The sequence below is a fragment of the Myotis yumanensis genome, unplaced genomic scaffold (genome assembly GCF_028538775.1).
Source record: "Myotis yumanensis isolate MYYU_CA2020_CCGP unplaced genomic scaffold, mMyoYum1.0.hap1 SCAF_13, whole genome shotgun sequence".
In the NCBI taxonomy this organism is placed as follows: domain Eukaryota; kingdom Metazoa; phylum Chordata; class Mammalia; order Chiroptera; family Vespertilionidae; genus Myotis; species Myotis yumanensis.
Genome location: NW_027223764.1, coordinates 41907900 through 41924321, shown reverse-complemented (window position 1 = coordinate 41924321; position 16422 = coordinate 41907900). Strand labels below are relative to the sequence as shown.

The 16422-nt window shown below is 51.7% G+C and overlaps 1 protein-coding gene across 2 annotated transcripts in view; it reads right to left on the bottom strand.

Moving 5' to 3' along the window:
- Positions 1-6755: 6755 nt before the first annotated feature.
- The window catches only part of ADAMTS14 (ADAM metallopeptidase with thrombospondin type 1 motif 14), a 77839-nt gene continuing 68172 nt past the window's right edge, over positions 6756-16422 (bottom strand). For both annotated transcript variants that reach the window (XM_070431930.1, XM_070431931.1), the window contains exons 19-22: positions 14806-15013; positions 9957-10086; positions 9733-9825; positions 6756-7598 (exon numbers count right to left, since the gene is read on the bottom strand). In XM_070431930.1, coding sequence (XP_070288031.1) covers positions 7099-7598; positions 9733-9825; positions 9957-10086; positions 14806-15013 — 931 coding nt within the window. In that variant the 3' untranslated portion in view covers positions 6756-7098. The remainder of the gene's footprint in view (positions 7599-9732; positions 9826-9956; positions 10087-14805; positions 15014-16422) is intronic.

Sequence of the window (16422 nt, the reverse complement as noted above, 5' to 3'; positions counted from 1 at the left end):
GGTGCTGCAGCCGTTGTGCAATGCCACAGTCACCCCCTATTTGAGTAACGGTGGCCTTCTTACTAAGGAGACCCCCAGAGCCCTGTGGCTTTTGGTTTATTCCTGGCCACACCCAATTGCTAAACCACCCTGCTTCCTGACAGCACCTGCCCCCAGTTACTCCTCATGTCCCCCAATCCTGCCTCAGAAAGTCACCAATCCAGGACTGATAGCTTCAGGGGGAATCCAAACCTCAGAAAAGACACCCTCCTCCCCCTGTCCAGCGTCACTCCGTGCTGCCTGGACGCCCCAAGTCAATCGGTTTGATTTTGTTGAAACTCAGGCTTGTCCTCTGGGTCTCTGGCTGTTTAGCCTTTGGAGCTGGTATTACACTGATGCAGCCCAGCTCTGTTTTTTTCCATTTGGCTCAGCTTTTGTTTCCCATCAGAGATAATTAACCCAGGTAATGATTGCTTAGGTGTTTCCTTCCTGCCAGCAGGAAAGGGGAGGAAAAGTGCTATTAGCAGCTCTCCCAGGTCTGTCTACCTCAGTGGTTCTCAGAAATCAGTTGCCCAGAAATCAGGATTTTAAACAGATTCCCAGGTGATTCTAATGTGCAGCCAAGGTTGAGAACCACTGGTCTACCACCTGGTGGTTTTTTTAATCCTCATGGAGGCTATGTTTTTATTGATTTTAGAGGGAAAGGGAGAGGGGGAGGGGGAGGAGAAATACTGATGTGAGAGAGGAAACATCGACTAGTTGTCTCCCGTACACTCCCCAACCAGGATCGACTGAGGATCAAACCCACAACCTAGGTATGTGCCTTTACTGGGAATTGAACTTTACTGCAATCCTGTGAGGCATGGGACTACAGCAACCAACTGAGCCACACCGTCCAGGGCTGTCCACTTCTTCTAAAATAGGGTGGGCACCCCAACATAGCTGCCCAGGCAGGAAGGCGGGCAATTGTCCAGTCCCAATCATGGACAGCACTTGGGTGAAGGGCTAATGAGCAGGGTGCACCTCCCAGGGGCTCTCCCCAAATCCCTGTCACAGAACAGACGTGGTGGCACTTGGCCTGCCCCCAGGGAGCTGTCTGTCCCAGGGAAGTCCCTCCTCTCTCTGGGCATCCGGTCAGCCCTCAGATCACTTAGGCCCCTTCTTACTTGGACAGTCTGTGATTCTAAGTTCAAACTATAGAATTAAGTGGGTATCCCGGTAATAAAAGTCACTAACATTTGTTCAAGGCCTTTGCTGTCCCTGGCACTATGCTTAGCATTTAATATATATGATCCCATTTCGTTCTCATAATGAGATTAAATATTACTATTCTCCCCCCTCCCTTTTTTAGATGAAGAAATGAGGCAAAGGGAGCTTAAGTAACTTGTCATAGCTAGTAAGGGACAACCGAGCATGTAGTCAGCACAGCATCCTGCTTTGCTAGATATCATGGAGAGATCGAAAAGAAACTGAGGCACAGAGAAGACATGATCCCCTCAGTTGCACAGCCAGAACCCACTTTGGCCCCTCTTTCTAAAGCTGCTAACAGCACTCCCTCCAAACCGGTCTAGCCAGGGCAAAGGGAAGGCTCTCCTCACAGGCTCCTAGCCCTTTAAAGTAACCTGACCTGGAGCTGCACACCCCAGAATTGGGGGGGGGGGAGCTCCAAGCAAAGCTGCTGTGCTGGTGGCTCTGGGGAGGTCCAGACCAGCCCACCTTGGGCCAGCTCAGCAGACCAGAGGCAGCATGTGGCTCAAGGACAAAACTGTTGACAAGTTTCATTTGAGCTTTGGAGTATTTATTCTTTGTTAACACTTAAAACTCAGGAGTTGAGATTTCTCTGAAAACATCAGAAGCTATGGACACACTGGATCCTGTTCGGCCTGGCATAAGCTCTCATTCACTATATTCCCCACTCTCATTTACAAGATTTGCCTGGAGTGGGGCATCCTGCTCTGGACACACATGCCGTCCCAGCTCATTCATGTCCACCGCGTCAGCGCTCTAGCTCTCCCTGCCCCTTAACCTCCACATCCCCATAACAATGGCCCCCCCTGAGACCATTTGGCCCTTGGCTGGAACAATAGCCCAATGAGCACTGAGTTCAATCATCTATTTTATAGTAGAAGCTGAGCCCTCACGAGGGAAAGGTTTTGCCCACACTCGCGGATCAGGGCAAGTTCTGTGTGAAGTATATTTTATTGCATCCTAAATTACAGGATGTTAGCAGTGGGGAATCCATTTCCGTTCACTGCAAAAGGTGTTGATTGACAGCTTAGTTTTACCTAGTGGCCAGGACTATTGTGCCCCAACCACGTTCTAATTCTGCAGCTACTTGGCAGAGTGGAAGGATAGACTTGGTGGCTTTAGAGCCAGGTGCAGCCACTCCCTGTGTCACCTTCTGCAGTTACTTCATTACCCTGAACCTTGGCTTCTGCTTTTATATGAGAACTAGAGGCCCAGTGCACAAAATTCATGCATGGTTAGGGTCCCTACGCTGCCGGCCAGGGCCTTCCTTCCCCCAGCTGCTGGCCAGGACCTGCCTTCATTCCATGCCCCCCTCCCCCCACCCCCGGTGGTCAGTGCACATCATAACGAGTGGTCAAACTCCCGGTTGGTTAACTCCCAAGGGGACAATTTGCATATTAGCCTCTTATTATATAGGATTCTTCCCAGCCAGAGCACTAGATTAACCAGTAAGTAGATTATCTGGGCTCTGATTTCAATACTAAGAACCTTATGCCCTTTTCTTTTTGCAAACACTGTCACTTACTGGGTACCAGCAGGTGGCCTGCACACAGAATTCCAGGCATGTGTTTTGTCAACTGCATGATCTCCCTCAGCTGCTTATGGAGAGACTGTCTGCACTTGGCTAGATGTGTGACTTAGACAAGTGACTCAACCTCTCTGAGCCTCAGTTTCCTCATGGGGTTGTTGTAAGGATTTAGGGAGATATCAGGTGAAGGGCATAGCACAGTGCCTGGCCTTACAGTATGTGTTCAATAAATGTTAGCAATATAGCCCCCTAAACTCAAGTTCCCATTTCTAGAAAGTAATCTGGAATGAAAGCCACATTGCGATCACCATACCTCTTTCTTGACAACTCTTTATTCAAAGGACAAGCTGACACTTACCGATGGGTCCCATGATTACTTCCCATATTCCCATACCATTTTCACAACTGCCCCATCAAGGGAGCAGGTCAGAGGTGGCTTTCCCCGTCCTGCAGCTGGTAGGTCAAGTGAAGCAGTAACGGTCAGACATGAGGACACAGGGTTGGGCTGTAACCTGGATCTTTTGCCTCCAAGACCAATGTTCTACCCCCTACACCCTGCCGACTACTAAACGAGATGGTCGGAAGGCCCCTCAAGTATCCTAGGCTCTTGGGGACACTGTTATGAATGCCAATTCTTGCTATGCAGACAGCAAACTCAAAACGTTCTGGCAATGTTGTTTGGATGCCCAAGATTTCTTCTGAAAGTGTTATTTGAGAAGATGAAAACCAAAATTTTAAAGAGAGTTGGGCGGTCGTACTATTATCCCATTGGAGAGACTAAAGTCTGGACAATTTATGGAAGGCAAAAGGAAATACAAATCAAGTGCCTTCAAGACATGGTTTTGGTACATTTTTCACTCGAATTCACTTCTGGAAAGCTGTCTTAAGAAAAATCAGGTAAAAATGAAAAGATTTTCTTCACATCGTTTATGATATCAAAATTTAGAAACAACCTAAATTTTCAGTCCTAAGGAATGTGGTTTAATAAATGGTCATTTAGCCATACAAGGGGTACTATGTGCCCTTAAAAATGAAGATTTAGCCCGAGGTGGTTTTGCTCAATGGATAGAGCATCGGCCTGTGGACTGAAGGGTCCCGGGTTCCATTCCCATCAAGGGTACATGCCCAGGTTGCAGGCTCGATCCCCAGTAGGGGGCATGCAGGAGGCAGCCAATCAATGATTCCCTCTCATCATGGATGTTTCTATCTTTCTCTCCCTCTCCTTTCCTCTCTGAATCAATAAAAATATATGTATTTTTTAAATGAAGTTTTAGCTGGACAGATTTCAGGCTGGAAATGCTGCTGCCTGGGCAGTGGGGGAGGGGACAGAAGCAATGTGCCCAAATTGCTGTTGGAGCCGGGGTGCTGAGGCTCTTAGAGGCCCACTCTGCCCACTACCAACCATGGCAAGGATTGCACAGCACCAAGGGCATATGTCCACCTGGGTCATCCGCCTCTTTGTGATCTACCTCCTGGGTAGCTGGTCCCACAGAATTCCCTGCCTGAACAATCCTGAGTGCAATTCTAGGGCCTGTGCTAGCATCTCCCTAGGTCAGTCCCCCTGAGGTGTGTCTGGGTTACCCTGTGTGCACTTCTAGGCCCAAGTGATAGCTATTTAAAAGAGGCAGCTTCTAGGGGGAGGAGGGTTTTTGCAGGGGGATATAAATGGAGCTTGAAGTTGAGGGCTAGAATGCTCCCACAGGCATGTGAGGTCCCTGGAGGGGTTCTCTGTGTCCTTGTGGGCCCCACAATGTTAGGGAGGGGCCTGTGAGAAACAAATCCATACACTCAGTGATGGATTAGCAATGTCTGACACCACAGGGGGTTAGCTGTGGATTGGTTCTTTTAAATTGTACAGCACGTGTTTCATGTCAGCCTGCCCTGCCCAATAAGATGCATCACACTCCTACCATCTGCCCAGCATCCACGTTCCATTCGGACTTGTGGGGAGCCGGCACGGCCATGGCATACTCAGCCCCAGGGCACCTAATGTGCCATGCCAGCTCAGCCTGGTTCAGTGACCCTGAGTGGGGGCGATGAAAGGCTTAGAAAAGACAGACAAGAGAATGAAAGCTGGGTCTCGGTGGGACGCTGCCCCTCTGATGGACAGCGCCAGTGCCCACAGCTGTGTCTTTATGTTATAGCAGATGCCATGAGGCAAAGTAGGGGTGTGGTCAAGTTGTTTATATCATTCTCGTGGGTTTCAATCCTACTCAACTACATGCACCTGAACTCTATCACTCAGGCACGTGGGGCCACGTGTTCACAACCATAGCTGTTGGCTATAATTGTGCTGGGAGGGCTCTGCCATTCAAGCTGGACTTGCATGTGGCCACGAGAGGACTGTGCCCTCTCATTAGTCCGAGGCTTGAACCTGTCCAAACACTGTAGCCGCGCCCCACAGGACTTTTGCAGGGAAAGAATGTTCACCACCTTCCAAGGAAGTCACCCCTGCATGTGTGGACAGCCTTGCTCCTTAGAATGTTCTTTGCCATGCAGATCCCAAAACTACCTCCCCAGCACGTCTACCCTTTGGACCAAATTCTGGATGTTGACTTTCCCGAGGCCACACAGCTACTCGGCGGTGAAACCTGAGTGGGCCCCCAGCCCTGTTCTTACCTCTCCACCCTGAGTGATGCTCAGAGGAGCCCCAGGGCCAGTGAGGCCAAGGCAGGGAGGCTGCGGGTCAAGTCTTCTTGTGCCTCTAGCATCTCGCCGTCCAGCCCCCACCCCCAATCGTCTCGCCACAGCCCAGCCCCTGTCCTCCAAAACACAGAGAGAGAAAACACACAACACAACATTTTGGGGTCCAGAACAAACCACCAAGGACAATGTTAATAAATACATAACAATTCAAAGATCTGGATCTCAAAAGCAGAGTTCACAGCCCTTCCCCAGGCAGGCGGGGCCACAGGAATGGTTCAGTGTGTGCCCAGCATCAGGAGGGGCAGGCAGCATGTGGAGGGCTCTCCGCCCCAGGCACTCCCAGGCTGGCCCGCTGCTCCTATCCCGCTGGCCTGGCTCAGAACAGCCCTCACCTGGGGAGGAAGGGCTAGCAAGCACCTCTACAGCTGCTGAAGGGTCTGGGAGACCCTTGCACCACTTGGGGTGAGGCCCCTGGGAGGGACCCTTGGGGACTCAGGTGGCTTCCAGAGAGCCAGAGGGTCAAGGGAAGTTACCCGCCCTTGGATGTAAGGGGGTAGGGGCAGCCGAGGCACCACAGTGCTGTCTGTCAGCGTCTCCTCCCCACCCCAGCATGGGGCAGAGGCTCACATCCCGCCCGGGGTGGCCCCTGTCATTTCCAGAGCCCGGCTATGAGTGGACTCTGGTCCTCAGCTCTGAGGCCTGACCCCCCTCCCCCATCAGCACCACAAACCTCTGGCCCAGCTGGAGCCAGGTGGGAGAAAAGGACCCCTAACTCCAGCAGGAGTGGTCTTTGGCAAAGGGCAACGATTGACAGGGCACAGCCTGAGAACGCACGTCCCCCTCTGTGTCCCCTTCCAGGTCGTCTCCCTTCACGCCCTGGAGTGATGTGATGACCTGGTTGCCGTTCCTGGTCTAGCCGTGGCTCTAGCACCAGTTGGGAAATTCCTGGATGAGGAAGACACTTTCTAGAGTGTCCAGAGCCCCCTTGGGTGAGCTGGAGTGAGGCTGGGAAGCCCACCTGTAGACTGGAGGTCCCAGAAGCAGCAGAAAGTGCCATCTACCGAGGCAGAGGTGGCCACCAACACTGGTGGCGAGCTGACCGCCCCTTGGCCTTGGCTGGGAGAGCTGCACGGAGCTCTTGCTACAAAAGGCTGGGCCAGAGATGAACTCGCCTCCCACCTGCCCCAGGCCGGCAGCCAGAGCTCCCAAACTGCCCTCACCCCCAGCTCCCATCCTCTCTGACTGACTGCCCCGGGGCCCCGCCCTCAACTTCCCTGGCCCTGCTGTGCCTCTCTGAGCAGAGGGGTCAGGTAGACAGGGCCTGCACAGGGGTCCCACAAGTTCTGTGAAGACAAGCAGCTGGACGGATCCAGCGTGGGACCCAGTGGCTGTGAGGACAGGGCGTTAGCTGGCCCTCAGTCCTGGCAGGGGAGACAGACAGGAGCCCCTGAGAGATTGGACTCAGTCACCTGGGCTGCTTGCTGAGGTATCTCAGGTTATGGTTTTCCCTGATTTTTTTTCTTCCTCGCACACCCATTTCACAGGTGAAAAGTATCACAGCCCGAAACTAGAACAAGAAGGCAAATAATTTAAAAGGAAGTCTGTGCTTGCCCCTGGCCCGCTGGGTGTCCTCTGAGCTGGAGGTCTTGGGCCCACAGAGTGTAAACTTGACTGGCGGCAGGATGGCAGGGCGGGGCTCATGTCACCGGGGAGGTGGCTGGAAGGCCGGTGCCCGGGTGCTCCAGGTCTTCCCTGAGTTGCCCTTTATCCTCAGAGGCTGGCAGAGGTGGGCCAGTGGTCCAGCCCCAAGGCTGCCCCCGGGTGGCGTCAGGGGAAGTACTCCGCAATGCTCCAGGACTCAGTTTCTGGGGAGCAAAGCCGACGCGCTGGGTCACCGGGGGGCTTGTACCCAGAGGTCCTGGGAGCTGTGTGGGTCGGCCATGCGGATGGTTGTCTGAGCCCGTTGGCCCCACAGTGGGCTCCACAGCATCTGGAGGGGTCTTGGCTCCTGGCGAGGGGCTCCCAGGAGTGGAGAAGGGTGGCGGTGAGGTCAGGCCGGGGTCCAGGCTGGCAGCAGGGCCTGAGGCCTTCTTGGTGCAGGACTCACAGCACAGCCGGTGGTAGCCGGGGATGGAGCAGTAGCGCTCGTGCACCTCCATCTGACAGAGGATCGACCTGTCCCCCATGCAGGGCTCTGCTGCACACACAGAACAAGGACCGATGCCGGGAGGACATCTGTCAGCCGCTGACACCAGGACACACCCCCGGCCTTCCCCTCAGCCCACCAGCGGCAGGCCCTTCTCCTGCTCTGGCTGGACGCACTATAAAGCTTTTCCCCAGATGGAGACACGGGCCACCTGACAGGAGACAGGACTGAGTAACAGCCCTTGTTATATGGCAGAGGGGCTAAACCCCGAGCAGTGGCTCTCAAAGCAGGTCCCCAACCTGCAGCGTCAGCATCACCGACGCTTGTTGGAAATGCACATTCTCAGGCCTCACCCAGGCCTCCCGAATCAGAAACTCGGGTGGGGCCCAGCTCTGTGTTTTGTTTGTTTGTAAATATGTTTTTATTGATTTCAGAGAAAGGGGGAGAGAGAGAAACATTGATCGGCTGCCTCCTGCACGCCCACACTGGGGATCAAGCCTACAACCCGGGCATGTGCCCTTGACTAGAATCGAACTCGTGACCCTTCAGTCCATGGGCTGACGCCCTATCTACTGAGACAAACCAGCGAGGGCCCAGCTCTGTTTTAACAAGACCTTCAGGGTGATGCCAATACACGGGAAACTCAGAACCACGGCCCTACATCATGAGTTGTCAGATTTGACTGCCAACTGGATTCACCTGGGGAGCTTTACAAATAGCCACGGCTGAGCTCCCACACCCAGAGAAACGGGTGGGGTGGGGTGGGTGTGACCTGGGCACTGGGTGACTCTAACGTGTAGCAGACCTTGGGAACCTTGCTCTGGGTGGAAGTGGGAACCCGTGCCTCCTCCCAATCAACCCAAAGGAGTCTGGTCCACTCCACCAGGACCAGGCGAATACCCAGGTAAGTCACCTTGTGACATGCTGATCAAACACTAACCCTCCACCAGTAAATGTGGAGTCAAGCAGATCTAGGTTCCAATCAAGGCTCCCCCACTTAAAAGCTGTGAGGCCTTGGGCAAGTCAATTTCTCCACCACCACCCTCTGTTTTGTCACCTGTAAAATGGGGGTAGCGCTGGCATTTACCAATGAATGATAACACGATAAATAACATTCATAAAATTCCTGGCATACAGGAGCGCTCACTGTACTAGTCTCTTTTGCTTTGTTTCTGCCCCAACAGAAGTCGAAGGAATGAGTCTGGTGGCCTCTAGATGGCACCAGAATTCTAGGACCGGAGTCAGAGCCCCATCCTTTGCTCTTGGGAGGAAAAGGGAAGGAAACCCAGGCCCTTGCACAGCCTGAGCCTCAGCACAGGGGCAGAGAAGCCACAAAGTGAGAGCCAGAAAATTCTCTGAGGACATCTAGTCAGACTGCTTTGTTTTACAGGTGAGGTCACTAGGCGTTAGGATCTGTGGTCTTTCTGCTACTCGTTTTCTTAACTCAGATCTACAATTACTTACCCTTGGGAAAGAGAGAAGGACTTTAGAAGGGCACATAGAACATTGATCCTGGTACATAGCAGGTGCTTAGTCAATTATTGATGGATGGGTGGATGAGTAGATAGGTGGGTGCATGAATGGGTAGATGGATGAACGGATGGATGGATGGGTGGATGGATGCATGTGTGGGAGAAAGAACTGATCATGAGACAGAGATAAACTACTATTTTGGTTGTTGTTAGCTGACAGCTGGACAGGGGTGCAGGCATTATCTCATTTAATTCTCTCAACAGCCGTAGGACAGCAGCTCAGATCTACAACTGCTTATCCAAAAATCTTGAAACAATACATGGCTCATAATTCAGAACTTTTGAGGTTAGAAAAATAATATTCACTTTCATATTGTATAACATTCCCAGTGGAGATTGGGACATCATCTTATAACCAAATATGGCAATGTTTTTACAGCAGAATAACTGATCTCTTGTTAGTTCAGGTCACATCTTGCTGCCAAATGAATCTGCACCAAATTCAGGGAAACATTTGCAGCTTTCAGCATTTTAGAATTGCAGATAAGGGATCATGGACCAGGACGAGCATTATCCCCACCTCACAGCTGAGGAATCTGAGGCTTCTGGAGGCTAAGGTCACATGCACAGACTGGAAGCTGGGTCTGCTCCACCACATGGAGCAGTGACCACTGGAAGGGTGGGGGAGGAGTGGGGTCCAGAAATACACTTACTTGATGTTATCTTGTTCATAGGATGTAGGGACCCAGATTGTGGGGTCACAAGTGCCTGGACGTCAGCCCTCACGGTAGAGTTCTGGAGGTTTCCTGTGAGCAGGGAGAAGCACCTCTAATGTTGGGGATTGCTAGGGGGCCAGGATACAGGCTGGGCTGGAAATCAGGTCTAGAGGAGCTGGGCCTGCCTGGTCTCCCCCACCCCCCCATCCTCTCCGGCTCACCTCTGCAGGCAGGCAGGCTGCAGGCCTGGATGGTGTCCGGCTTGTCCCCCTCGCACTGTCCGAGACTGTTGGCATTGGTCCGGCACACCACCTGCCGCTGCTGGATGCCCTCTCCGCAGGTGGCAGAGCACTGCCAGGAGACAGGCAGGGCCAGGCCACAGTGGTCAGGGAGGGGCAGGTGGAGAGACAGAGGGAGGGGGCAGTGAGCTCCAATCCAGCCAGTGCCCAGGACAGAAAGCGTACAAAGGTGCCAAGTCCCCACTTGGTCAGAGGGATGAGCAAGGACTGCTGCCAAACGGCCTCACCAGGACAGCACGCCAGTTGTCACATACGCCTGTCCTGGGTGGCAGACAGCCACTGAGCTCAGAACCCCAGGAACCCTTCCACCGTCTGAACGGTTAAACCTGGCTCAGGACCCCATTCCGGCAATGCCGCCTGTGTCCACTCTGCCTGGTCTGTGCCCGGGTTCTTAAATGTTTTGTGTATCATCCTGGCAAACTCCCCTGTTTGACACACCGGCCCTTGGGACTGGGGCAGGATGGTTTACTTGATGATATCTTGGTAACAGGATGCAGGGTCTTGGGTCATGGCATCTGCTAAACACACAGTTGGGTGACAAGGTCCCATAGACATGAATGAATTTGTGGCTCAAATAACCAAAACCCAGCGTACAGAGGCATGCTTGAAAGTGTCTTCTTCCCCAAGAGGAAAAGGCTTGGGCAAAAGGAGAAGACACAACCACATGTGAGGGCTGCCATACACAGCACCCCCCCACCTTATGCTTCTTCCACTGACAAATGGGTGGGGGTGGGTGGGACCTCCAGGAAAAGCAAGACTGCCCAGCGTGAAATTAGACTGGGAAGGCTGGGTTTGGGGCACCGAGCACAGCCTCTCCTAGTGGGGTGGGGAAGAGCTTGCAGAGGTCCGCTTCTCAGACTGGGCCTGGGACAACCCGAGGGAGACACCGTGTCACAGGCCACACAGAACCATGACACAAGGTGGCTCATCCTCCCGAGGTGAAAAATTGCAAACAGTTGCTCTCAAGTGCTTGCCAAGACTTATAAGGGGCAACTATCTCCCACCATCTGTCACTTCTCTGTTAGATTTGCCTATGGGGTCTTTTGTGGGACCAGCAATCTTCCTGTTTTATACCAAAACAGACAAATCTACGTATTACGTAGAAGAACAGAAAATCTTTGTGAGTTGTGTGGGGATTCTTGGTTATTTCAAAATACTCTTTGTGGTGCAAAATTTCAAGCGTACAGAAAAGTCTGAAGAAGTTGGTCATAAAAACCTGTCCAAGTACCACCACCAGCTTTGAAACATCAGCATTCCGGCTTATTTTCTAATAGTGTGTTGTGCCTTTTTAAACTTTAGGTAAATTGGAAGGGCTTTTCTTCTTCATACTTCACTGCTTTTTCTCACACTTATTTTTCTGAGGTTTATGTTGATGCGTACTGTTCAAGCTTGTTTATTTTTCTTGCGATGTAGTATTCATTGTATGAACAGACCATAATTCTCTTTCCCAATCTCCAATAGATAAACATTTAGGATATTCCCTAATTTTCTGCTGTTACAATAACCCTCACCATGCTTATCTCCTTGATCAAATGAGTTTTTTTAAATTGTGCTCAAATAGGAGAAACCAAGATGGCGGCATAGGTAAACACCGGAGTTTGCTGCCTCGAACAACCACTTCAAAAATACAACTAAAAGACGGAACGGACATCACCCAGAACCACAGGAAGGCTGGCTGAGGAGAGACTCTTCAACTAGAAGGAAAAACAACTGCATTACGAGGCTTAGAGGAGGCGCAGTGTGGAAAATTTAAAGGTACGGTGGTGCGGCGGTGCGCGCGCAAAGCGGGCTGGTGGCTGAGGGCGCGGTTGTCGTTTTCAATCAGGAGTGAGTCTCAGACTCTGGGCTACAGATCCGGGCGAGTCTCTAGGGACCCTGACTCAAACGGGAGAAGCGGGACTGTCTGGCTACGGTCCCTCCGAGGTTTGCAGTGGTTGCGGGGACAGAGAGGCAGAGCCTCTGGAGATGGACTGAGAGCAGCCATAGCTGCTCCCTCCCCCCGCCCTGTTGAGCCCGCCCCGCCCAAACCCTGCGCAGAGCCATTTGCCGATCGCCTCAGGCAAAGGCTAGATTAGCACCTCCCCAGAGGACTGAAGTTTTCCCACAGCTGATTCCCACAGCCAGTCGGCCTGGTGGTCAAATCCCTCTAGTGTTAACTACAACAATTAAGGCTTGGCTAGAACAAGACTGCGCACAAAGACCACAAGGGGGTGCACCAAGAAAGCATAAAAGATGCGGAGACAAAAAAACATGACAGAAATGGAGGATATGGAGCTAAGAATCGCAATTTTGAGGGCTTGCTATAAACTTGAGCAGAGCCTCACGAAAACTAATGAGACCCTCGATGCTACGATAAAGAAATTAGAAAGTAAGCATACACGGACTGAAATAAAGAATATTATACCCAATAGCAGACCAGAGGAGCACAAGAATCAAACCAAAGATTCGACAAAAAACACCCAACTGGAAAAGCAAAATGAAAAAAGAATCCGAAAGTGTGAAGATAGTGTAAGGAGCCTCTGGGACAGCTACAAGCGTACCAACATCAGAATAATAGGAGTGCCAGAAGATGAGAGACAGGAAGATATTGAAAACCTATTTCAAGAAATAATGGCAGAGAACTTCCCCCACCTGGTGAAAGAAATGGACTTACAGGTCCAAGAAGCGCATAGAACCCCAAACAAAAGGAATCCAAAGAGGACCACACCAAGACATATATTAATTAAAATGCCAAGAGCAAAAGACAAAGAGAGAATCTTAAAAGCAGCAAGAGAAAGAGACTCAATTACCTACAAGGGAATACCCATACGACTGTCAGCTGATTTCTCAACAGAAACTTTGCAGGCCAGAAGGGAATGGCAAGAAATATTCAAAGTGCTGAATACCAAGAACCTACAACCAAGACTACTTTATCCAGCAAAGCTATCATTCAGAATTGAAGGTCAGATAAAGAGCTTCACAGACAAGGAAAAGCTAAAGGAGTTCATCACCACTAAACCAGTATTATACGAAATACTGAAAGGTATCCTTTAAGAAGAGGAAGAAGAAAAAGGTAAAGATACAAATTGTGAACAACAAACATGCATCTATCAACAAGTGAATCTAAGAATCAAGTGAATAAATAATCTGACGTACAGAATGAACTGGTGATTATAATGAATCAGGGACATAGAAAGGGAATGGACTGACTATTCTTGGGGGGGTAAGGGGAATGGGAGATTCGGGAAGAGACTGGACAAAAATCGTGCACCTATGGATGAGGACAGTGGGTGGGGAGTGAGGGCGGAGGGTGGGGCGGGAACTGGAAGGAGGGGAGTTATGGGGGGGGGGGGGGGGAAGAGGAACAAATGTAATCTGAACAATAAAAATTTAATAAAAAAAAAAAAAGAATCAACCAATGAATGTGTAAATTAGTGGAACAACAAATTGATGTTTCTTTCTCTCTCTAAAATCAATAAATTAAAAAATATTTAAAAAGAAAGAAAAAAAATTGTGCTCAAATATACATCACATAAAATTTACCATTTTGACTATTTTTAAGTAGATAGTTCTGTGGCATTAAGTACATTCCTATTGTTGGGCAACCCTCACCACCGTCCATCCCCAGGAATCTTTTCATCTTTCCACGCTGACACTCTGTCCCAATCAACCACTAACTCCCGAGCCCTCCCTCCCGCAGCTCTAGAAACCACCAGTCTACCTTCTGTCTTTATGAATTTGACTATTCTAGGTACCTTGTCTAAGGGGGATCATATGTCATTTTGTGGCTGGTTTACTTCACTTAGCACAATGCCTTCAAGGTTTGTATCAATTGAATTTCTAAGAGAGAATCCAAGACATAAAAAAAAAAAAAAAGATCCTATGGCCACTTCCAGGGCCCAGCCAAGAACACCTGGACTACCCCACAGCCTTCTTACTGTTTCCCTCTCCTACCCCGCCTCCCAACAATGAACTTTCTACGAGTTGCCAGCGTGAGCCTTTAAACCGGAAATCAGAGCTCGTAACACCCACATAAAAACTCGGTAGTTTCCACTGCTCTGAGGATGCGGTCCAGCTTTTAAAGCTTCATAAAGCCCCGACCACCTTCCCAGTGTCCTCCTGCAGCCCCCGGCCCTCTCATTAAGCCCCAGTCCCACTGTCCTTTCAGGATCTGGCATGTGGAAAGGTTGTTCCTGCCTCAGGGGCCTTCTGTGGCTCATCTCTCAGGCCTCAGCTCAAAGGTCACCTCCTTGGTGAGGTCCTCCCGGGTACGTTAATCCATTCACGCCCCACACAGATCCAACTGCACCCTGTACATGCTTTTGTCATGAGTTTACTTGTCCCTTCTGTCTCCGTCTCTAGACCATGAGCTTTACAAGCACAAGGATCAGATCTGGCTGGCTGATGCGGATTCCTGCCTTCCTAGCTCAGTGTGCCTGGCATGTAGCTGGCACTTAGCAAATATTTCTTGAATGCAAGAATGTGCTTCAATTTGCTCATATGTAACACGGGGATAACAGCCCATGTCTCCTAGTGCTGCATGAAGGTCCAAGCAAATAGTGAACGAATGTAAAGGCCTCACCCGGAGCCATGGCCCAGGGTACATGGGAGCTGTTCCACTCTGTTTTGAGAAAAACCAAGTCATGTAAGGGGGGAAAAGTCAGCCAGAAACTCTGCCCCTCAGGGAGCACCAGATCTTTCCATAGTTCTGCCTCTAGTCCCACCTCCTCCCTGACTCCCCAGAGAAGGTGCCCCATTGGCCCAGCTCCTCCACCCTCTGAGGACAACTCACCTGGGACCAGGCTCCCGTCCGCCACTGGGCTGGGCAAGGCACTCGGAGGCAGGGCCGCCGGGCCTCCGGCCGGTCCCCAGGGCAGGCTTTGGCTGGCATGGCCTTGTGGGTACCGTTGGAGAGGGGCAGCAGGCACTGCACTGCTCGAGTCTGCACCCCCAGCTTCCCACAGCTCCGGCTGCAGGTGCTCCACTCCTCCATCACCCACCTGGAGAGAGGGCAGAAGGTGGAGGGGAGGTGGGCCATGGGGACATTTCCTCCCAAGGTCGCTTCCACCCACTGAACTGCTGCAGGCAGGAGCCAGAGAGTGTGGGTTTGGGCTTCAGAATGCTTAGGGACCAAGGCCACTGTCCATCTGGCTCTGCAGATGCCAGGCTGTGTGGCCTCAAGGAGGTGACTTAATCGCTCCGCTGACTCCTCATCTGAAAAATGGGTATAATACATATTTAAATCCCGGCACCCTGCATATCCTTGAGCAAGCTTTTAACCCGTGAAGCCTCAGTTACCCCATCTTTACATCAAGAGCACAAAACAGCTGCGACAGTCACAGCTTGTACAGTAGGACACACTCCCATGGGGCTCTTCAGACAATTAAAGGACTTGATCTATGCAAAGCACCTGGCAGGGTGCATGGCATCCAGTAGGCATGTAATAAATGCAGGCACCATTACTATCACCGTTAGCACCTGCAGAGCTTCGGTGCTCATCAGCTAAGCTGGTGGTAAACCAGGCTCTTTCAGGCAACCCCTTCCTTTAAAAAACAAAAAGCCCCAAAACTTCATTGGGCCATTTCACAGACAAGCCGGGGGAGGGGGGGGGTGACCTGTTGGCCTTGCATGGCCTAGGGGGGAAGGTGGCCTGAATACCAGTGTATAGTAGCACATAAAGGGAAGCAGGGAGGGCTGAGGGGGGTGGGGATCCCAGACTGGGCCGAGGACAGGGAGGCTGTGGCGGCCTCTAGCACTGGTCACCAGCTCCAGCCCAACCCTGGAGCTCCCCTAGACCGAGGGAGCAGGAGCTGCTGTGATCAGCGGGGCCAGTGGGCGCCTGCCCCCACCATGGAGGACTCCTGGGAGGGCAAGAGAGTGGATTTGGCTCTCCGTGGTTTCCTATGGCCAGCTACCCTCAACCCTGCCTGGAGGCCTGACCTTGAACCCTCCGTAAGTCACAACTCTTTCCTCTCCCCAAAGTCACCTCCCAATAACCTCAAGAATATGACCCTGTGCTCAAAAGAGCCTTTATCCTCAGGCCAGGGAACCCCAACCGGGGCCCAGGGTCCATGGCCCAGATGACCAAGCTGAGCTGGTGGACAGCGCCCTGCCTGGGGCTTGCAGCCTGGCAGCACTGAAACTGCTTCACCTGCATGGACCTCCCAGGCCACTGCAGAAAGCTGGGCCCCCAAATTGGGCCTCAGTTTCCCCACCTGTAAAAGAATGCTGGAAGTGACAGAACAAAGGAAGCATCTTCCTTCTGGTAGTGAAAGTTAATCCCGGAACCCAGAGGGGACAGATGGACAGGAGGGCAGCGCTGGCCGTGGGCTGAGCCTGGCACGGGCTGCTCTCTGCTCAGGGAGTCCTGCCGAGGGGCTGGGTCTCCGGGCTACAGGCTGGAGGAAGC